General features: G+C 45.9%; 1 protein-coding gene across 5 annotated transcripts in view; it reads right to left on the bottom strand.

The window, feature by feature from the left end:
* Positions 1-1,413: 1,413 nt before the first annotated feature.
* LOC121545840 (retinoic acid receptor gamma-A) overlaps positions 1,414-23,585 on the bottom strand; it is a 134,997-nt gene continuing 112,825 nt past the window's right edge. For 3 of the 5 annotated variants that reach the window (XM_041856701.2, XM_041856699.2, XM_041856704.2), the window contains 7 exons: positions 7,824-7,972; positions 7,293-7,443; positions 6,103-6,266; positions 5,506-5,682; positions 4,978-5,182; positions 4,483-4,641; positions 1,414-4,254 (listed from right to left, as the gene is read on the bottom strand). In XM_041856701.2, the coding sequence (XP_041712635.2) occupies positions 3,881-4,254; positions 4,483-4,641; positions 4,978-5,182; positions 5,506-5,682; positions 6,103-6,266; positions 7,293-7,443; positions 7,824-7,972 (1,379 nt within the window). In that variant the 3' untranslated portion in view covers positions 1,414-3,880. The remainder of the gene's footprint in view (positions 4,255-4,482; positions 4,642-4,977; positions 5,183-5,505; positions 5,683-6,102; positions 6,267-7,292; positions 7,444-7,823; positions 7,973-23,585) is intronic. The other 2 variants (XM_041856702.2, XM_041856705.2) reach the window with 1 other exon arrangement.

Here is a 23,585-nt window from a genome sequence, read left to right as displayed (position 1 = left end):
TCCTGGGGCGGCCTAGAACTGTGTGCGACTTTCTCCATTCTGGTGATTCTTTTAACTTGCATTCACCCTTTTCTTACTTTTCACTAGTATACTTCCTTGTAACCTTGTAGTTGCTTTGAGCCATTATAACTTGGAGAGAATATCTACTCCAATCATCAATTGACTAATCATCTCTAGTATAATTGGAAAGGTGGTAGTGAAACCAAATAATACCACCCTGCCTCTTTAAATCCCCTACTACCCCAACACCCCCACCCATTGTCCCAGGGTTCCCATAGCAATGTGTTATTGGAGTTGAATATATGGGGCCATTTAGCTTTAGCCCTTGTAAAATAACGTATAATATATGGACCTTATTCTAATCCCCAGTCCCTCTTTATTGAGCTGTATTTAATATTTTAATGATAGTTAATTATGGCAATCATATAATTGATAGAACCCCATCTCTGTTTATCACTCTTCCCTCTAGTCTCTACATCTATTAATAAAAACAACCATAGGGGCTAGAATACACTGAGTGGACAAAACATTAAGAACACTTTCGGAATATTGAGTTGCTCCCTACTTTTGCCCTCAGAACAGCCTGAATTCATCGGGGCATAGACTCTACAAGGTGTCGAAAGTGTTCCACAGGGATGCTGGCCCATGTTGACTCCAGTGCTTCCCACAGTTGTGTCAAGTTGGCTGGATGTCCTTTGGGTGTTGGACCATTCTTGACACACACAGGATACTGTTGAGCGTGGAAAAACCCAGCTGCATTTAAATATTTTGTCTTGCCCATTACACATGCCCAATCCATGTCTCAATTGTCTCAAGGCTTAAACACCCTTCTTTAACCTGTTTCCTCCCCTTCATCTACACTGATTGAAGTGGATTTAAAAAGTGACATCAATAAGGGATCATAGCTTTCACCTGGATTCACCTGGTCAGTCTGTCATGGAAAGAGCTGGTGTTCCTAATGTTTTGTAAACTCAGTGTATACCGTAGTGCTATACCAAGGACACAGAGTGGAAGTATGCATCTGTCTACAGTAGGAGGCGACGTTAAAGAATTGTAACACACTGGTAATACTAGTGCCTGCTCAGTTCTATCCGATACACAGGGCTGGTCTACAGACACTGCTGCTGGCTGGCTGGTCTCTGTAGCCACAGTGCAAGAGCGCCCACTATTGATAGTCATTGTGTTGATGACATCACTACAGTGCTCAGTTATAATTAAATGGACTCAGTAGCAAGGCTCACGGCTGGTGAATGAACGGGGCTATCATAAAAACATCTGGTAACAAATCAGTTTAAGTGTTGTTTACGACATATTCATTTCAGTGTCATAAGTGCATCCTAAAGTGTCATAACTGATAAGAAAATGTTTTACAACACATTCTAAGAGAATTAGAAATTTCTCAAAGAAAATATGTTATTAATCTCACAAAAGTAATTTATTGTGCCTCTTACAGTTCATATGGCTTTTTCTTTGTATGACAGAGTTGGTATGAACAGAAGATTGGACAATGCCTTGGCCATGTTTTACAGAAAGGTACACCGGCATCAAACCAACATCATCTCAACGTTTGCATCATGAAGTCCTGGCAGGGCAGGCAGAGAGGAGATGAGGTCATCAAACCTTGCCGCTCTGCTCCACTGTGATCCTGTGTGACGTCACAGCACCATACAGAGAACATTCACCCAATGACAGAGGAGACATGTTAAATCCTATACACACACTCAAAACCAATCAGGAGGGCCACATTCAGAGAGTACTGTACAGTAGGCCTCTTTCTCTACCGCTGGGAGGAGTCTGTTGCATTCCTGTTCATATATCTTCATAGAGAGACTGTATACAAAACTCTGTATGTACATGTAGCCAGCCAGCTGCATTATGAACAGTTGGTTACATATTGACTGAGACATTTTGGCAACAAAGAAGATTATGAAGAAATGACACATGAGAACACATAACCCTGCCACTTCTTTGAAGAAGACAGAGGGTATATCATACAACATTACAAAGACATGATGATATAATGGCTTTTGGATGAGAAGGCAGTTGGTTTCTTGGGTGCCAGCAGCACAGAGCACAGGTCAGGCAGGTCAGTGACAATGCTGCTGGCCAGGTCTGGTCTGAGACAGATGAGGGCTTTTCACACTAGTCAGCCGAGCCAAACTGAGCTGTACAGAGCTGGCCTGGTTATGCACCCACCATAGTCGCTGGAACCATGCTGGAAAGGACAATGTGAAAAGAAAATATCCAAGCCAGCACTGTTTGGTTTGGGTTGGCATGATAGTGTGAAAAGGGTAACAGACTGGCTGGCATCCAGGCCGTTTGTAGACTGGTCATCTATCTTCTATGTACACAGAGCTAGGCGTTAACTGGACAGATCCAACTGACTGAGTCAAAAATACACACACATAAATATTGCCTATTTCTAGTGCACCCCACCGCATAGGGGTCGCTAGGGTTTGGTCCTTACTAACAGAGAAGCCCTGAGAAGTCTGTTTTCATGTCATTGTCCATAACAGTTCCTGGTTACAACTTGCATGCATCTGTGTGTGTTGATAATGTGTTGTTTGCTTGTGTACGTCATTAAATAGTGCAGGCATTTGATGATAGTTCTCTACATTTCTGTTGTGTTCTTCAATTGTATGTCTGATGATAAGATGAGATTGCCATTGACTGTACTGTCAATATTGGACAATAAAGATGTATTGTATAAAACAGGATATCAAAGTGCCACAGCCAAGTGCTACGGCCAACTGTCAATCTCTGTCTGAACAACCAAAGCCAAAATGACACATCTGTTATAGGTTTGAGGTTTACTGTGTGTGTGTACATGCGTGTGTCTAATTTAGAAGATAAGATTTGATATGTGTGTGTGTGTTGAGTTGCTAACTTTGGCACAAAGACACTATCCATTCGACAGCATAGTTTGTTGCGTTGAAAGGAAGCACATAGATTAATGCTAGTCCCCTGATAACAACACAAATTACAACTTGAGTCACTGTAACACAACATTACTGAGTGCCCAAAAAACACCAGCGGCTCAGTTGGAAAGAAGATTCAGTTAGAGGTCTGCCAGTTCAGATTCTGATTCGTCTCTCTCTGGATATCCAATGGAAAACTCCTCAAACACAAAACCACATCTAAAGAAATCATATACAATACCAGGATTACAAACAAACCAAATATAATGGTATATAGATATGTATGGACTTATTAATACATTGAAAAAAAAAGAAGAGTCAAGAAATAAACATGAACAAATTTAACAATATTCCAAAGCAAATATCAGCAAGAAAATCGATTAGCATATTCAGTTTGGTTTCATCCTGTATTTTTCTTTATGAGAAACGTGTTTTGCTTCGCATCCGTTGGAAATAATCTACTGTTTAGTTCGTGCTTTCTGTTTTGGCCATTCCTTTATGTAGATACAAACAAGAAGATAATAAAAAATTTGACATTTGTTTCGTCAAAGAGAGCCGTTTTTTTTTTTTTGTCTTCACGCCATCTTTCCTCTTCTCTATATCAGGAGTCACAAGTCCAGTCGGTTGGATCATGTCGTCTCTCCGTCCCTCTTTTATAATAGTATCTCTGCAAGTCTCTCTGCATGTCTGCATGTCACTTATCAGGAACCTGTGAGTCAGAGAACCTGAGTTATAGTGTCTGTACAGTTAGGTGTAAGTCTCTGCTGTCCTGCTTGGAGAGACTGATGTGCAGTAGGGAGATAAAGAGAATGCAGAGGTTAGGGAGGGAGGGCCAGCATTGGAAGGGGTAGGGAGGGTGTGTGTGTGTCTGTGTGTGTGCGCACACGAATGTGTATGACTACGTCAGTTAGTGTGTGTGTTTGAGTGTACGGACTGTATTTGTGTGTGATCGCCTCTCCTCCTCACTGCGCCCTCCCGGCATGGCTCTTCCTATCCCCTTCGCTGCTACCCTCCAGAGCCCAGGATTCCCCCTCACTGTCCGAGCCCCTGTCCTCTTCCTCCCCATCATCATAATCATCCTCATCTTCCTCCTCTTGGGAGGGCTCACTGCCGTTCTCTGTCCCCCAGCTGTCCTCCTCGTCCTCGGCCTCAGTCTTCATGGTGGTGGGGGGCTTGGTGGAGGCTGGTGGAGGGGCAGGAGGGGCAGGCAGAGGGGAGCTCTCTCCACTGCTCTCTGTCTGGTCCTCGAAGGCCTCTGGGTTCTCTAACATCTCTCTGATCAGAGGAGGCATGGGGCCTGGGATCTCCATCTTCAGAGTGATGGCCCTCTCTGCACCTGTTCACACACCACAGAAAAAACGTTCATGTTAACATGTCTGGAAAGTAATGTCTTAGCATTTGCTTAGAGTGCTAGATGTTCCAGAAATGATGGTAGTAATCCTAACAAAGTACTAGCTCAAATGTTCTGCATCCACCGTAATCTATATGTATTATTATGACTGTGTGTGTTAGCTGGTGGTCTGGTGTATTGTGGGGTACTATTCTGTACTATAATAATAATGACCCTTGGTGCTGATGCCTCTGAGGTCAGTGATCTTCATCAGCATGCGGGGGAACATGTGTGGTTTGTTGGGGCGTCTGCGACGGGCGTAGATCTTCAGGGCCTCCAGGAGGGGCTCCTGCAGCTTGTCCACCTTCTGGGGCTCCTCCAGGTCCATTCGGTCTGACAGGGAAGAGGGCAGAGTTATATACACTGTACATGACAAACTGGACACATGATAGCCATCAGACTAGGATAGGAACGATGTAATTGATGATTGATGTAATTGATGATTTTTAGGTCATTACAATTGTATCATGTCATTGATAACAACAACAAGTAAATAAAGTGACAAATATAGTGTAACCAAACTATTTAATTCCCACATTTCTACTGATATTGTAACTGAGTGAGGATGTTATCGCGGCCTAACACCTCACAGACATTTAGGTCTGTATTTGTTCTTAACATTGTATTGACCAACAGTAAAATCGTATTAATCCCCTCAGGGTGCAGTACCTCCAGAGATGAGGGAGATGGCGCTGAGGAGGCCCGTCTCTGTGTCGTCCATCTCTAGAGGCAGCAGCTGGCCAGCGAAGGCAAACACCAGGTCTGTGAGCGGGCCGAAGCCTGCGTTATGCATCTGAGTCCGGTTCAGGGTCAGCCCGTCGGAGAAAGTCATGGTGTCCTGCTCTGGGGTGTAGCGCGTGCAGATCCTCAACATCTAGGGGTGAAAGAAAAATGGGTAAAGATGGAAAGACCGAGAAAGAGAGGAGGAAGGATATATAAAAAAATATATCTGCGTACAACAGGAAGTAGGCTATGTTCTTTATCGATTGTCCATAAAACAACAGGCTAGTCTGTCCTCATCTATTCACCTTTCCTGCTCTATAGTGTGAGCCTACATGTGGGTTTACTCTTGCAATACCGCCTCTATCCACTCAGAGGCAGTATCCCCTCATATTACATTGCCACGTCTCTGAGTCCCAGAGAATATAATAGTGTCCGTTGACAGAGGGGTTGAGAGGATAGAAAGAACCAGCTTACCAGGATGTCCAGGCAGGCTGACTTGAGGAGGGTGATCTGGTCAGCGATGGTGAGGGTGGTGAAGCCGGGGAGGCGCTTGGCAAACTCCACTATCTTAATGATGCACTTGGTGGAGAGCTCACTGAACTTATCCCACAGCCCCAGGTCCAGTTGCACGCGGTGGTCTGCACTGGAGTTCTGGAGGACAGGAGAGAAACAAAGAGAGAAAGGTAGTGAGCGTGGGGTTGGCAGGGACACAGACAGGGTTAAAAGACAAGCATTTCGCCACACTCGCAATAACATCTGCTAAATATGTGTATGTGACCAATACAAATTTGATTTGACAGGGTTCTTACTATACATCGATCAGGTAGAATAATAACACCACTGACTGGACATCAACCAACTAGGTAGAATGCTCTCACGGTCTTACAGTACACCAACCAATCACCTACCACGCTCTTAAATGACCATTGGATAAATTTGATTTACCCTGAACTGGCCTTTTGAGTTGGGAAAGTGTGCATGTTCATAGTGGATTTGTGTCTTCACATGTGATGTGAATCAGTATGTTCAAACAGAAAAAAGTACAAATTTCAAAATGTATGAGAGTCTTACGGTGTGGTATTTGCCCAGCTGCAGCAGTGAGGGGAAGGTGTCTTGGTGGGCTTTGCTGACTTTATTGACCAGCTCCTCCAGTTCTCCACTCAGCTCATAACTCTCTGGCAACACCATCTCCTCCTTCACGTCCTTCTTCTTCTTGTTCCTGTCGTTACGCACTGCTGGGGAGCGGAAAAGGAGGGGCAGGAGGATTAAGAGGAGGAGGAACATTCAACATGTGAGTGAGAATCTATCTTGGCCTACTACTGATGCTCCGCAATTCAGTAATGTTATGAACCAGCTGTTAACCCATTTTATACAATACAGTGATGACACTATCTCTTCATTCACTGTTATCTCCCATCCTCTTCCTCTTTGTCCATGGCCTCCCTCCCTCTCTCTCCCTCCTCCCATTCTTTCCTTCCTCTCAGGATATCAAGAAATAGCAGAGGGACAATGTGATCCTGGTCCTAACACACATCCCACACAAACATTACACCCATATATACGTGTCCCATGGGCAAACCTTCCTGCCACTCACATCACACACACTCTCACACACACACCGTCGCATTGAGTAAATTGAGGTCTTTGTGACTGAGAATTTGCTATTACTATCACTTTTGTATTTGTTATAACAGAATGATCAGTTGGAGCCAACTCAAAAAGGCAATTTTTATAGAGAGCTACTATACTGAAATGAAAGTGTGAATGAAAGGTGAGGGGTTTTGGTAGGGCAAGGGTGTGTTGAGAGTGAGATGACTGGTGAAACACTTAGTTTGCATCCCAAATGGCACCCTATACCCTATAAAGTGCATTACTTTGCACTGGACAAAAGTAGTGCACTATATAGGGAATAGGGGGTCATTTGGGACGCTGATTCGCAGGAAGAGTCATTTAGTAACATGATTAGTCATAAGGTTGATACTGTGCCCAGTCTTTCCAAATCACTACCCTGCTGCTTCTTCGTTTCCCTTCATACTTCCTCCTGGGTGAATCATTTTATATCAAACTCTACCAACGACTATCTAAAAGCATATTGAGTGCTTTGTTTATATACTCCGAGTGTGTGTGTGTGTGCCTGTGTTTACTTCCATGTGTGTGTTTGTGCATGAGTGTGTGTGCATTTGTGTGTTTGCGTTCATACTTCTGTATCACAGGGCCTGGATGTCCTAGGTCAGTAGCCCCCATCCCCCAGCCTCTCTTACGTCTCTCACCTTCCTTGGACATGCCGACCTCGAAGCATTTCTGCAGTCGGCAGTACTGGCAGCGGTTCCTGGTGACCTTGTTGATCTGGCAGTTCTTGTCTCTGTGACAGGTGTACACCATGTTCTTCTGGATACTGCGCCTGAAGAAACCCTGGAGACCAGAGAAGAAAGGGAAAAGAACAGATGAAATACGGTCTGATGGAGGGAGTGACATTGTAACGGTCATGTATCCGTCTGTTCTCTTTCAACCTTTCATGTCTGTTCATTTATCAAATCCGGGATTCACAACTGAAACATTTTAGTACGTTTTGTACTGTTATGATTTTCTCATCCAGAATTTGATTTATTACATTCTCAATATCTTGTGTTCAATACTTTCACCTGCTTTATCCTACATTGTTAGCTATGTCATACTTTTTTACATTAGAAACTAGATCATTTTTTGCATGCTGCCTGCCAGTGTTGAGTTTGAGTGTTGTCAGTGTGTGTGTGCGTGTGATGATGATGATGATGAAGCAGGGGCCTCCTCACCTTGCAGCCCTCACAGGAGCTGACCCCGTAGTGATAGCCAGAGGACTTGTCCTGGCACACAAAGCAGGGTTTGTAGATGCGTGGTGGGGGAGGTGGAGAGGGAGAGCTGGGGACCATCTCCTCTGAGCTGGTGCTCTGGGTCTCCACCGCTACAGAAAAGAGAAGAGAGGTGGATGAGTTGTTTGATTTTATTATATTTTTGCTTGTAGTCGAATACAGTTGTTAGCGAGCCATTATCGTACAGTTTCACTCAGTCATGCTTAGGTTAGACTACACCAAATAAAGACAGGGAGATAGGTTTTGGCTGACTATTGGTAGGGAGAAGATAGACATACAGACAGAATGGAATAGAAGTGCACCCTCCCATCGTTCACCCTAAGGGGGCAGCACTGACCAGAGGTCACAGATCAGAGTTAAGTGTCTGTTTTAGAGTTGGGAGGGGTTGTAATTGACAGAGGTAAAGAAAACAAACAATTTTACAACAGGCAGATAAGTGAGGATAAGTGGAGGTGTGACTGATTAGATTGACAGATCTCAGTCTCTGATAGCGGGGCTGAATGGGCGGGGCTGTGGCTGGAGTTAGGGATTCCTCATTCCACAGTGACTGACTCACTGAGACTGGCATCCACTTGCCTCAGGAGAAATCTACCACACACCCCACAAGGTAGCTAAGGTATAGGAAGGTGAGAGACCAAAATGTTCATGCACAACTGGCATCTGAATCTGTCTGCCCCTCCCACTGCTGCAGACTGCAGACTTGTGCCACTCCTGTTCAAACCCAGTCCCACAAGCTGACTGCCATACCACTGACGTCACAGTTGTACCTTGAGTCACATGCTTCTACGCTAAATTAAAAAGAATGATGTTCTAAATAAGCCCCTTTGGGCACTAAGCTACACAACGTCTGGATTCCATACTTCCCACGAGAGACACACACGCACACATGCGCACACACACACCAACATACATACCGACACCGCCACACACACTGACAAACACACACACACACAGCTAACACTGCACACTCTCAATAACAGGCAAACACATGTTGACCCCCTCCCTAACAACACTTCTTTCAACTTTCACCCCGGTCACCCCTCAAACTTCAACTCCCCAACTTCTCCAGCTCCAGCCTCCAAACTCCACCACCCCCTGACACACAAACCCTTTTTGCCTCTTGTTTCCTGGCTCTAAATTCCTCAGCTTGGCCCTGGCAGGGTTTAATAGAGGCCCAGGCTCATAAGCTGGTCAATAAAGACAGTCTCATGGCTGGGCTGGAGGCCCCATCCCTGCTGGCCCGGCCTTTATTAGGATCCAGTCACCTTGGGCAGCTATTCACACCACCAGCTGTAGACCCAGGCTCGTAAAAAAAAGCAGCCCCAATCATAAAATAAAAACAGGGAGGCTCTAGAATTCTAACTTTTATTGCCCCCACCTCCCCCTAGCACCTTCAATGGAAACCGCAGGGCTAGCTTAAACTTAACCTACAATCCCCACTCCCCAGTCCCTCTTCCCTTCCCTCCCCCTTCCCTCATACCCTGGGCTCAGGCCAAACCACCAGCTTGCCTTTTTACAAGAGTGGGGACTTCAAAAAGAAGAAAAAGGGGATATAAAAGGAGGAATTTGATCAAAAACAACAACAGAGAAAGCCAGGGGACAGAGAAGGGGAGGAGGACACAGTTGTTGCCCCTCAGGGCTAGCCTTGTTCAAGACCAAGATGACCATCATTGCTGCTACTGCTGTTAGCTACTGCTGCTTCTACTGTAACCCTGCTACTGCTAGTACTGCTACAATTACTGCTACATTTACATTTTAGTCATTTAGCAGACGCTCTTATCCAGAGCGACTTACAGGAGCAATTAGGGTTAAGTGCCTTGCTCAAGGGCACATCGACATATTTTTCACCTACTACTACTACAAGAGATAATCATAGTCTACAGCCTAAATTCCTTCTCAGAAACAGCTTGAGGTAAATCTGTTAAATCAGTTAGAGGAATAAACCCAATACTAAAGTAACAAATCACCCTCTCTACTCTAACCACTCTAAAATAAACAACTGTGTCTGGAACCCAAATAGCACCATATTCCCTATATAGTGCACTACTCTTGACCCAGGTCAAAAATGGGCCCAGGTCAAATGCAGTGCACTAAATAGGGAATAGGCTGCCATTTGGTATGCACACTGTTTCTGCAGCAGTGGAGCTGCAGCTATCCTCTTGGCTCTGAATGTATCAAACACAGAACCGCGGTGAACGTGCCATGAACTTGTGTGTTTATGCAATAATAACAGCAGTAAATGAGACTCTGGGGCGATGTGTTGACAAGTTCTTTGAAAAGGACAAATCCTGTGTGGGGTCAAGAAATGGATACTGACTGATACTGACTGACACTGCCTGAGCAGCGGAGAGGTGGAACAAGAGAAGGGGGGGGGCAGAGAGGGAGATATAGAAGGGGGGTGGAGTGAGAGAGAGAAAGAGAGAGAGAGAAACTAGGACAGATAAGGACAAACAAATCCATCAACCACCTGAACTGGTTCCTGCCGTAGTAAAACAGAACACGACTCCTGTTCTCACACACACACACACACACACACACACACACACACACACACACACACACACACACACCTACCTATCCAAATACCGCTCCACGTTTACCCCACCCCTGGAAAGCAGGCCCACAATAATGATGACATGGAGCCATTCAATCAACCCTCCTGAACCCCTACCCCTGTCTCTCCCTGTCTACCCCTGCCCCCCAAACCCAGCTCATCTCTGTTTAGAAAACAAATGCCTCTGAAATGAGAGGCCCTCTTATCAGTTCTGAAGCCTGGACCTCAATTTGCATGACAATCCCCCTCCAGAGAGCTGCAGGCTGGTGATGGACGAGAGGAGAGGTGGGTGGGGGCTATGTGTTAGGGGGTGACAGAGGGGAGGAGAAGAGAAGAGAGGAGGGTATAGTTGAGTTATCAGTAGCCACTGCTCATATCAGTTTACCTCTAATCCCCCTCTTTCAATGGCCTCTGTACACAAGTGGCCCAGCTGCACTGCCATGACCTACACTAATCCAGAGTCTCACACACACACACACAGACACACACACACACACACACACACATAAACATGCACGCGCACACACACACACACACGCATGCACACACACGTAGGCACATGAAAACGCATGCAGGTACACACACACACCCCACCATCTGCGGAGTTACATCAGTAACATCCTTTCACTGCCCCTCATTAGATGTGAAATGTAAGTGCTCTAGACAGAAATAGCCGTTTAGCTGAAGGTCATTTACATTCAATTCTAGGTCAACGTCAACTGGGCCAATCGACTTCCCTTGACGTTCAACCAATAGAAGAAGGAGAGAATGAAGAAAGAACAAACAGAGAACAAAAGAGAAGGGGCTTTCTGGCGATTTTCAAAACCTGTTTGTTATTTTGTCTTCTCTAGAAAGGGGAGGAGAGGAGAGGAGAGTGGAGAGGAGTGGAGTGGAGAGGAGTGGAGTGGAGAGGAGTGGAGAGGAGTGGAGAGTGCAATAGCAATTGAATTGTGAGCAGAGCAAAGGCTTGACTGTGTGCCTCATAGAGCTGGGACAATAAACCAGAAATGATCGACACTGACCGCACCAACCATTTATCGAGGACAGTTAATTGATATCGATAATCATGATAAGTAGCCTCTACTAGAGAAATGTGAAGTTTGAAATGAAATAAGTCTGCTAATATGGGCTATTGCTGATGGTACACTTGATATTTACACAATTCATAGTAGTAGTAGTTCTAAGCGCACGGTAATATATATAAGTAACTTAACTGCTGCACATGAACGTTATAAACATATCCTTCTATTTATCATTATCGTGATATCGATTTCTGTCCATGTCGGCCTGCTTTAGTGCCTCAGGCATTTTGTGTTGTTGCGCAACCCTTGTTTTAACCGAGCAGCTAGCTAGCAAGACACACTGGCAGAGGAACAACTATTCTTTCACAATAGGCTGCCTGTAGATTTGGTCTACGTGACTGTGGGTGGGTGTGATTGAATCTTCACTGGGACACTGTTCCAGGGAGAGTCTTGGCATGTGAGTTAGCGAGAGTGTGTGCGTATGTGGCTAATGTGTGTGTGTGCGTGCTAGCCTCTATGTGAATATAACTGTGGCCTCTCAGTTCAGAGTGGGCACTCTTCCAGCCAGTGGCTCTGCCCAGTCTCTGCAGACTACACTCCTCTGCTCTCGGCTCTGCGCACTGGTGCTTCCACACACTGTACTGCTCCAATATGGTGGTGCTAGTATGTGCTAGTTGTAATGCTGTACATTGCTCTTTGTATTGGTTGTGTTTACTGTAGACAGTTAGAGTACACATATGGCCACATCTCTTAACTTGATTAAAGAACCTGAAGCTGTATTTTCCTTTCCTTGCATGTTACTGTCACAGGCTAGATAGTGAGATGAGATTGCCAGAGACTGTGTGAACGCTGTGTGTGTGTGTGTGTGTGCATGTGTTTTGTGCTGTGTGTGTGCCCTTACAGAAAAAACACATGATTTCGTGATTACAAGAAAACATGTGTTTTTGTTTTTTCCGTAAGGGTGTACTGTGTGTGTGTGTGAGAGAGAGTGTGTGAGAGAGTGTGTGAGGGAGCGACGGACAGTTGTGCCTGGTGTGTGTGTAGACTAGACAGGGTGGCCAGACAGACTGGCAGAAGGGCACCAGATTGAGAAGAGGTTGGGGAACAGTGGGACTGAGAGACAAGCTGGCACACTGGGCAGAGCCATCCTATGAGCCCCTGGCACCTATCCCAATGGCACAGGCTGTGGTCCTACAGGAAGGGGAGGGCCCTACTTTACTTTAAAAAAGACAGGTACTCTTGATGCTCCAACTTTTTATGGGTGTTTCTACTACTCTACTATACCACAACAACCCCAGAACTAGCCTGTGTCACAACATTGGGGACAGAGACAGTGGCATCCCTCCATTGTTTGTAGTGCCATCTCTGTCTTTCTCTCTCGCTTTCTCTCTTCCTCTTTCTCTGAGTCTGACTTCAAGCTAAAGAGAGAGTTAGGAATCAATATCCATCATCAGCAGCTGCTCTCTCTCTCTCTCTCTCTCTCTCTCTCTCTCTCTCTCTCTCTCTCTCTCTCTCTCTCTCTCGCTCTCTCGCTCTCTCTCTCTGCACACCTCTTCCTGCCATCCCTCTTGTGTAAGGTCCTTCAGCACCATACAAGTTTCCTTCCTCTTTTTATCGCACTCCTCTCTTCCGGAGGATCTGATGCAGTGCTATATAATTTCCCTCTGTGGTGTCATGGCTTTTTATATGGGTTGACAGTTCATGTAAACTCTTCATTCTGCTGACACTATCAGCTCTACACCCCTGTGGTCAAGATTGGTTGAAACGTTGCCAATAATTCTGATGACAATACTGTTCAAGTTGAATTGCTGTAAGCTCTTTTGAATCACTGTATACCTTTCAACTGGGATAGTGTCAGGTCTACAGTGTATTCAGAAAGTATTCAGACCCCTTGACTTTTTCCACATTTTGTTACGTTACAGCCGTATTCTAAAATGGGTTAAATAAATAAAAATCCAGGGCCTCCCGAGTGGCGCAGTGGTCTAAGGCACTGCATCACAGTGCTAGCTGTGCCACTAGTTCCTGGTTTGAGTCCAGGCTCTGTCGCAGCCGGCCGCGACCGGGAGACCCATGGGGCGGCGCACAATTGGCCCAGCGTCGTCCAGGTTAGGGGAAGGTTTGGCCGGCAGGGATGATCTTGTCCCATTGCGCACTAGCGACTCCTGTGGCGGGCCGGGCGCAGTGCACGCTGACACGGTCGCCAGGTGTACGGGGTTTCCTCTGACACATTGGTGCGGCTGGCTTCCGGGTTAAGCGGGCATTGTGTCAAGAAGCAGTGGGGCTCGGTTGGGTTGTGTTTCGGAGGACGCACGGCTCTCGACCTTCGTCTCTACCGAGTCCGTACGGGAGTTGCAGCGATGGGACAAGACTGTAACTACCAATTGAATACCATGAAATTTGGGGAGAAAAAGGGGTAAACATTTTTTTTATCCTCAGCAATCTACACACAATACCCCATAATGACAAAGCGAAAACAGGCTTTTAGAAATTTAAAACAGAAATACCTTATTTACATAGGTATTCAGACACTTTGCTATGAGACTCGAAATTGAGCTCAGGTGCATCCACTTAAAGACTCTCAGACCATGAGAAACAAGATTCTCTGGTCTGATGAAACCAAGATTGAACTCTTTGGCCTGAATGCCAAGCGTCACGTCTGGAGGAATCCTGGCACCATCCCTACGGAGAAGCATGGTGGTGGCAGCATCATGCTGTGGGGATTTCTTTCAGCGGCAGGGACTGGGAAACTAGTCAGGATCGAGGCAAAGATGAACGGAGCAAAGTACAGAGAAATCCTTGATGAAAACATGCTCCAGTGCGCTTAGGACCTCAGACTGGGCTGAAGGTTCATCTTCCAACAGGACAACGACCCTAAGCACACAGCCAAGACAATGCAGGAGTGGCTTCGGGACAAGTCTTTGAATGTCCTTGAGTGGCCCAGCCAGAGCCCGGACTTGAACCCGATCGAACATCTCTGGAGAGACCTGAAAATAGCTGTGCAGCAATGCTTCCCATCCAACCTGACAGAGCTTGAGAGGATCAGCAAAGAGGAATGGGAGAAACTCCTCAAATACAGGTGTGCCAAGCTTGTAGCGTCATACCCAAGAAGACTCAAGGCTGTAATCTCTACCAAAGGTACTTCAACAAAGTATTGAGTAAAGGGTCTGAATACTTATGTAAATGTAATATTTCCGTTTTTTATTTGTAACAAATTTGATTTTTTTTCTATAAAACCTGTTTTTGCTTTGTCATTATGGGGTATTGTGTGTACATTGATGAGGGGGGAAAACAATTTTATCAATCTTAGAATAAGGCTGTAATAAATAAAACTGGAGATGGACTGGTTCACCACTCAGAGGAGAGGAGAGGAGAGGAGAGGAGATGAGAGGATGAGATGAAGAGGAGGGGAAGGAGAGGGAGAGGAGAGGAGAGGAGGGGAAAGGGGGAGAGGAGATGAGAGGAGAGGGGGAGGAGAGGAGAGGAGGGGAAAGGAGGAGAGGAGATGAGAGGAGAGGGGGAGGGGAAGGAGAGGAGGAGAGGAGAGGAGGGGAAAGGAGGAGAGGAGATGAGAGGAGAGGGGGAGGAGAGGAGGGGAAGGAGAGGGAGAGGAGAGGAGAGGAGGGGAAAGGAGGAGAGGAGATGAGAGGAGAGGGGGAGGAGAAGAGGGGAAGGAGAGGGAGAGGGAGAGGAGAGGAGAGGAGAGGAGGGGAAAGGAGGAGAGGAGATGAGAGGGGGAGAAGAGGAAACACACCAACGTGGACAGACAGAGCAGAGAACCCACCAATTTAACCCACCCCACAGGAATTTACACCCCGCTGTCATAACCAGCACCAAGTCACGAAACACATATGCAGACATATGTGTGTACGCTCACTGTCTGAGAGAGAGAGATAAAGACAGAGAGAAAGAGAGAGAGAAATGCACTCTATAGCATTGACATGTACATGAAGAATCATCAATCCCCGTTCCACAAATGCAAATATTGCATAAGTGAGTTTTCTGACTTGTAGACCTGAAGTTCTGAGTTCTACGAAAGTTCTATTGGTACCTGCAGATTGTAATTATGCTACTGGCACTGACCCTGCATATTTTTATTTTATTTATATTATTCCCTTACCTTGATATTAAATACTGCATTGTTGGGAAAGATTTCACTGTACTGTTTTACACCTGCTGTATCCTGCAAAATAAATGTTGAAACTTCCAGACAAGGTGGGCAGCCCACACCAGAGTAGAGCAGGAAGGCAGGCAGCAGGTGGGACTGGTAACTGCTTGTGTCCTCAGAGTCCATGTTAAAATTGGAATTATCCCTGGAGTTTCAGTCTGAGGCAGGCAGAGAGCAAAGCGCACAGCACACTCCTTCAAACCAGTCTTTCTACTTTACAACACCTCATAAAGAGCCTTTTGATTTCTGGGCCTGATGGAGCCAGCCAAGCCCACAGCCAACAACTAACATTAGGCACAGAGTAACCCCCTTTCCTTTCCTGCACCACACCACCTGACCAGCCTGTCAAACCACACAGGACTTCAAACAGCCATACTACCCACCACCAACAGCGACCCCCTTCAAGCCCCTGAGCCTGCCCAAAGAAGGGGCCTTCAAATGGTCCCAGACACTCTGACCTAAGGAAGAGTGGGCCGAAGAGAAGACAACTAACAGAAGTGGGCATTTTCCAAAAGGAACGTCCCAAAATCAATCAGATGTAATAATGTAGTGTAAAAGGCTATTCTGAAGGCAGATCCTGGAGGAAGCAGACAGATGAGTGCACGTCCAAATGTGCAGATAATCTCCCCCTGCATCCTGTGGTGAGCACCAGCCGACTGTTCATCTGGCCACTAGCACCATGAAAGAGAGTAGTCTTCTTCAGTAGCTGCTGCCTACAGTAACCCAGAGTTGGCAGAGGCACAGGCACAGGCCTCAGCTATTACTCAGACAGACTGACAGTGTTTGGAAGAAATCAAATATTATTTGAACCCATGTCTGTGTGGTTGTGAGGACAGGAGACATTCGTCTCCAGCCAGTTTTTTTATCCCTGGGCCGTCATTTGTCCTCCTAGCCTTCCTCTCACCATCTGTCGTACTACCTCTCACCTGTCTGTCTGTCTGTCTGTCTGTCTGTCTGTCTGTCTGTCTGTCTGTCTCGGGCACTGCAGCTAGCGCTACTGCAGCTTATTCCATTGCTATTGCTTCCTCCCCTCAACAATAGAAACCTGAAAAGTAGAAGTAGCCCACTGTGGCAGGACGTGAGGGAAAAGAGGACAATAACAGTACTACTCTCGACTCCACAACTCCCTACTACCTTTCAGAACCCCTGTCCTGTTTGGGGTAGATCACACTTTAACATTAGCCTGGTCCCAGATGTTTTTGTGCTGTCTTGCCATCTCCTAAGGTCACTGTCAACCTATAGGAGTTGGGCTTTACAGCACAAACACATCTGGACCAAGGCTACTCTAACAGCTCTGCTTACATTACAATTACATTTTGGACATTGAGCAGACGCTCGTACCCAGAGCGACTCTTTACACTCTGCTTAGTCTAGATTTTCAGTACATATGTAAATTTCTCCTCTCTGTATGACTAAAACCGCTGCTCTCAAAGACAGAGAGAGACACCTGTCAACATGATTTGTGTTTGAGAGAGAGTGGTAGCAATCCGTGGGTTTTGGTACTGAGAATAAGGGTGCATCCTAAGTAGTGAGACTCAACCTAGGTAGTGTTTTGACTTTCCCCTGCATGCAGTTAGCCTGACAGATCCTGGCACCAGTCACTTCAGATGGCAAAACACAGTCTGAGAAACTTCTGCTTTGAGCAACAGAAAACAGAGAAATGATGTGTTTGTGTAAGTGTGGCTCATACTTTTCACTTTTGCTTGGCAACCAACTGACTAAGGGAATGGGTTGCCCAACGTTCACTATGGGTGGGAAAACTCAGACAATGACTCTATATAATGACAGAGCTGAGAACACCCACTCCTTCTGCTGAGGTCCACTGGTTGAAAGTCAAATAAGTCCCCTTTGATATAGCCAGGTCTCAGTTCTGTTTGTGCTGTATAGCCAGTGATAAGACCATAGGACATGAGTTGGCAAAACAGCACAAAACAGATCTGGGACCAGGCTAACTTAAGTAACACCAGTGAGTCACCTTGAGAGGAAGAGCTGCCCCATTAACAAGTTTAACCACAATAGCATTTTATTTTGAACCAACACAGCTTTCTAAAATAGAGTGTAAATCCGGTTCACAACTCTAAAGAGAAAGCTAGCTGTCTGATAACCACTTGTTGACAAGCTGACTACAGCATTACAGCACACTTCCATTCAAAAATATGGATGTTTAGAGTAGAGGACTGAGAGGATTGAGCTACGTCATGTGAAGTGTGTGTGTGTGTGTGTGTGTGTGTGTGTGTGTGTGTGTGTGTGTGTGTGTAGGGGGGCTTCAAACTGACTGATGTTGGCTTCAAACAGACAGACAGAGTTCCTAGGGGCCCGCAGAGACTGGGCCGTGGTACTGGGCCAAGGCACACACACAGATACACACACCAGCACACACATACGCAGTTCTAAAAGGCACACCTTTTAATGCAGATACGCATGACAACACATGGCCGTTCTTCATCAGTGATCATACTTCCAAAACACACACACCGCAGAGATGGCAGAGTGGCTATATGGCACAGTACCTGGCAGAGTGGCTATATGGCACAGTACCTGGCAGAGTGGCTATATGGCACAGTACCTGGCAGAGTGGCTATATGGCACAGTACCTGGCAGAGTGGCTATATGGCACAGTATCTGGCAGAGTGGCTATATGGCACAGTACCTGGCAGAGTGGCTATATGGCACAGTACCTGGCAGAGTGGCTATATGGCACAGTACCTGGCAGAGTGGCTATATGGCACAGTACCTGGCAGAGTGGCTATATGGCACAGTACCTGGCAGAGTGGCTATATGGCACAGTACCTGGCAGAGTGGCTATATGGCACAGTATCTGGCAGAGTGGCTATATGGCACAGTACCTGGCAGAGTGGCTATATGGCACAGTACCTGGCAGAGTGGCTATATGGCACAGTACCTGGCATAGTGGCTATATGGCACAGTACCTGGCAGAGTGGCTATATGGCACAGTACCTGGCAGAGTGGCTATATGGCACAGTACCTGGCATAGTGGCTATATGGCACAGTACCTGGCAGAGTGGCTATATGGAACAGTACCTGGCAGAGTGGCTATATGGAACAGTATCTGGGGTGCCCCTCCCCAGTCCAGCCCCAGCCCAACCAAAGCCCCAGTCACTCTCCAACACTCCGCTGAGATAATGTGAATAAATACAAACCACTAGCGCTCCATGCTAAACACTGTCTGTCTGCTGCGTAAACACAACCCATTCACACCAAGTGGACTCTCCCTCTCCCTCCATCTCCCCTCCATCTCTCTTCATCCCCATGTCTGGCCTGAGCCTCTCATAACAGTGGGCCCTAGCAACGGTGGAGCCAAACCGTCAGTCAATAACACGCTGGTAACAGAACCTCTCCCTTCACACTGAGCTCACACATGGTTCCAGACGGACACACACACACACACACATAGTTGCACGCAAGCACACACACCAGCCCGGAAGCCCATTGCCCACGCCTCAGCAGAGTGGGGAAAAGTGCCTCGCAGGCAAACCCTGCTAACAGTAAACAAGCACAATGCCAACATGGATGGGTGGTAGCGAGAGACACTTCCTTTGTGCCCACCGACCAACCATACTGTTTGTGAAAGCATTTTGAGGACCACAATGGAAATAAGTCCTTGACTTTCCTTAGCACCACATTGGTTTGCAAACCATTAAATCTAAGCTCTTTGAAAGCCCTCTCCTTCCTTCCATCCACATACTGTATGAACCATGGGCTGGGTCCCAAATGGCAGCCTATTACCTATTCCCTATATAATGCACCACTATCACATAAATAGTGCACAATGTAGGGAATATGGTGCCATTTGGGACCATATTCCCTGTCGGTTCAGACTATGTGGGTAGGAGACTATGGGACCCAAACTTTTTAATTAACTTGAGGTTGGGGTTAAGGTTAGCTGTGTAACTTGAGGTGGGAGCTACCATTGTGCTCCTGTGGCTGACAGACATAATCACTGCTCTGGTTCATAAACAACATCTATATAAAAGCACAGATTTCAACCCACATGGACAGGAGGAGAAAGCCTGGTCCCATATCTGTTTGTGCTACTGCATTGTCATCTCTGATGGTCATTTTGGCGCGACAATGACCCATAGGAGTTGGTGAGACAGCACAAACAGATCTGGGACCAGGTTGGGAAGAGGAGGATAACCTAGCTCAGCAACAACAACACCCATAAAAGCACTAATTTCAACCGAAATGGATGGGAAAAGATAGCTGGTATCAGCTGTCTTCCATGTTTGGCTTGACAATGACCATAGAAGTTAGCAAGACAGCACAAACAGGAAACAGGCTATCTATCCCTTTCGCATCCATGTGGGTTGAAATCCGTGCTTTTGTAGTTTATGTACCAGATTGTGTAGAGTGTAGTGACTATGTATAAATAGAAAGCTAGCCAGTGCATGTGAGGTGACTGTGGCCCATCCAGGCTATGGTGATTAGACTGACAGACAGATCTGTACTATTTACAGTTTCCAGTATGGAAGGGCTATAAGCTGTCAGGACAGCGTGGAACTGGATTCCAGCAAGCCACTGTGTAATCTAGCCTTGGCACGTCCTGCCTAACCTAACCCTGTCTGTCTCTGGGTCTGACACAGCAGTCCCAGTGCCAGTGGTTTTGGGATACGGGCACACAGACACAAGTAAGCGATTACACACACACGCACGTACGTACGCATGCACACCACCGACACGCGCACACAGGTAGATTTACACCTTCTCATTCGCACCCAAATCCAACACCCACACACAGCCAGACAGACAGGCCTTACAAGAACTTCTAACCAGCAATGACTCCGCGTTGTGTGTTCTTTTAGCCTGTACTTCCTATTAAAAGTACTATTCCTGCACTGATCTAATAGAAGTCTATTAGAAGTATATGAAGGATCAGGGCTAGGGGCCTACATGTCTATGTGGCACACAATGTCTGTTTGAAATTCTAAGACAAAGGAAGGTTTTTCTTTTCCCTCGGTCGTATCAATTACGGTGCAATGACCTCGTGTCAGCTGACTACTTAAGCCTTTTAACTTGTACACATCCATTTGACATAATCTTGATGGGATCAACAGGGTTTGTATTACAGCACTGACTAGTCCACATTCCAGCTGCTGCCCTTCCATGCAATGTTCCCCTCACCCCACCCCAAGTCTCTCTCTCACACACATACACACACACAGAGAGAGGCAGGTTCGTACACACGCGAACGTACACATGCACGCACACACACACGCGCACACACACACACCATCGCTCCTAACCATCCCTCCTAACCAACCAACCAACTATCTATTTACAGTCCTGCCCCCTCAGGCATTCTAATCTTTTAATTGGATCTTTTGTAATTATAATGAAATAACTGCAGAGTTCCATTAGCAAGAGAGAATGATCTGCAGTTCCATTAGGACAGAGAATGATCTGAACTGCTCGGTGTGACAGTGGTCACAGGAACCACTTAGCAGTCTGTGGCTGCGTCTCAAATGGCACCCTATTTCCTATATAGTCCGTATGGGCCCTGGTCAAAAGCAGTGCACTATATAGGGACTAGGGTGCCATTTGGGGCACATCCTGTCTTTTCCTCCCAGCTAGATAGTTATAGGGCCTGTTTAAATTAGCTCATCAATTCACATTGAACAGTACATTAAGGGAAAACAAAGAGGTTTGTGTGTGTGTGTGTGTGTGTGTGTGTGTGTGTGTGTGTGTATGTGTGTATGTGTGTGTGTGTGTGTGTGTGTGTGTGTGTGTGTGTGTGTGTGTGTGTGTGTGTGTGTGTGTGTGTGTGTGTGTGTGTGTGTGATTGATTGCTAGAGAGTTATCTGTTATTATCTTATAAAATGATTGTGGCTATATCTACAGTACAATGACGAGAGGGAATCGAAACAATCAACATGTGACCAGTTAGACTGTAGATCTGACCCTATTGGTTATAAAAAAAGAAGACACCCTTCTAATAAAACCCTATTACATTTATTACAGCTAAATTGCTTGATCCTTCTATGTACAAGAACATATTAGTAAAGCAAAAGGCAGAAAATCATTATTGCATAATCCTTTGGCATCTCGTAGGAAGTTGCCTAATTTAGCTCGTATTGACGTCTGAATACATTATTGTTATTATGTCTCCATCATGATCCTTTTCCTGTCCATAAAATTCGAGAAATTGCATCATCCTTCAAAGCACAGTAACATAGAAAGTGAAGAAACAGCAGATAAACCTTTCTTCATACCGTCAAATATCATCTAGTATGGCAGTAGAGTCATTTCAAAATCATTACACCATTTTCCTTTCCATGTAGCTCTGACGTACTACTAGCAGCCACATGACACCTGAAGAGCAGTAGGCTACACAATAACAGCCATTGGAAAGGCTCTTCTCTCCTCCTTCTCAAAATGCAGACAAGGACACCAAACATGTTGTGGATCTGACATTGGCCAGCCCATAGCCTCTCTGTAACCTCTGACATTGGACAGAAGAGAAGAAGGGGTCTCCAACCACCAGATAGAAAACAGAAAAGCTGATCATGACCACACACTAAAAGTCCCCTTGATTCTAACCAGATTATACTAAACTAATTATAATAATGTAACTCCACAATGAATCACCATGTTTGGATTGCGTATAGAGAAAAAATATGAGTTGTGGGAAAAAATATTTGATGAAAAAATATGTTCAAACCTTTATTAACTCTGATTTCAGAGTCCCCCCAAAAAAAAAGAAAAAGAAACACAGCGAATATCTAGGACAAATGTAAAAAATAGTGTCACACTTTAAACAGCTCACTGGGAAAAGTCATGAATGTTGTTGATGCTATGAAAGTAGAGCTGAGTAGAGCACTCATAGCTGAGTGTCTTTACTTTGGAGAGTTTAGCTCTTTAGCTCGCTGCTAGCTCCCTTTCTGTGTCCCAAATGACACCCTATTCCCTTCATAGTGCACTACTATTGATCAGGGCCCATACGCCATAGTAGTGCACTATATAGGGAATAGGGTGCCATTTGGGACAGTCACTGTGCTCTGCAGCTGGCCAGGCCTAATGAGAGAGAGATCAGACTCAAACATCAATTCATCTGCCTCATTGAAGAGGACAATGAGGGGCAACTGGTTCAGTAAGGAGAGCTATTATGGCTGCTGCTCGTGTAGGATGGGGCCGCCTTGTTTACTACGGTTATTGGGCACAGAGGGACAGAAACAGTACACAGCACACACACATGGACGCACGAATAGACACACACACACACATGCACAGCACAGCAACGCCGACCGACCGACTAATCGTTCTGGTCACAACCCGGCCTCTCTCTCTCTCTCGTTCACTCTCTCACTCTCTCTAAACTCTCTCTCTCTTTGATTTCCTGGAACAGAAAAACAAAAATACATTTGGGACCTGACTGGCTACTTTTTAAATGTGTGTGTGGGGGGTCAGAGTGAAAGACTAGTGAGGTCTCTGATTGGCTAAATAAACACATCTCCTCTTGTTATCATGAGAGCTCCCTGGCTGGCTGTAGAAGAGAGAAAATGAGATGAGAGGGGAGGAGAGAAGAGAAGAGAAGAGAAGAGAAGAGAAGAGAAGAGAAGAGAAGAGAAGAGAAGAGAAGAGAAGAGAAGAGAAGAGAAGAGAAGAGAAGAGAAGAGAAGAGAAGAGAAGAGAAGAGAAGAGAAGAGAAGAGAAGAAAAAAAGAAGAGAAGAGCAGAACAGAAGAGAGGAGAGGAGAGGAGAGGAGAACAGGAAAGAAAGAAGAAAGCAAAGAGAGGAGAGGAGAAGAGAGGAGAGACTGGCTGGCTGGTCTGCATGGAGTCCCCCTAGGCCTCCCCTGGCCTGACAGAGCATCTGTCTTCATTAAAGAGAGCCCAGTGTGCATGACAGTCACTGAAACGCTGGTGTCTTCACGAGTAATGAAGACAGATGACTGCCCCCAAGAACCCGTAAAAAGGAATAAAAAAGCAGAAGGTTGAACAAATAAA

This window comes from Coregonus clupeaformis, chromosome 30 (assembly GCF_020615455.1).
Source record: "Coregonus clupeaformis isolate EN_2021a chromosome 30, ASM2061545v1, whole genome shotgun sequence".
Classification (NCBI taxonomy): Eukaryota; Metazoa; Chordata; class Actinopteri; order Salmoniformes; family Salmonidae; genus Coregonus; species Coregonus clupeaformis.
This window is presented reverse-complemented; position numbering and strand designations above follow the sequence as displayed.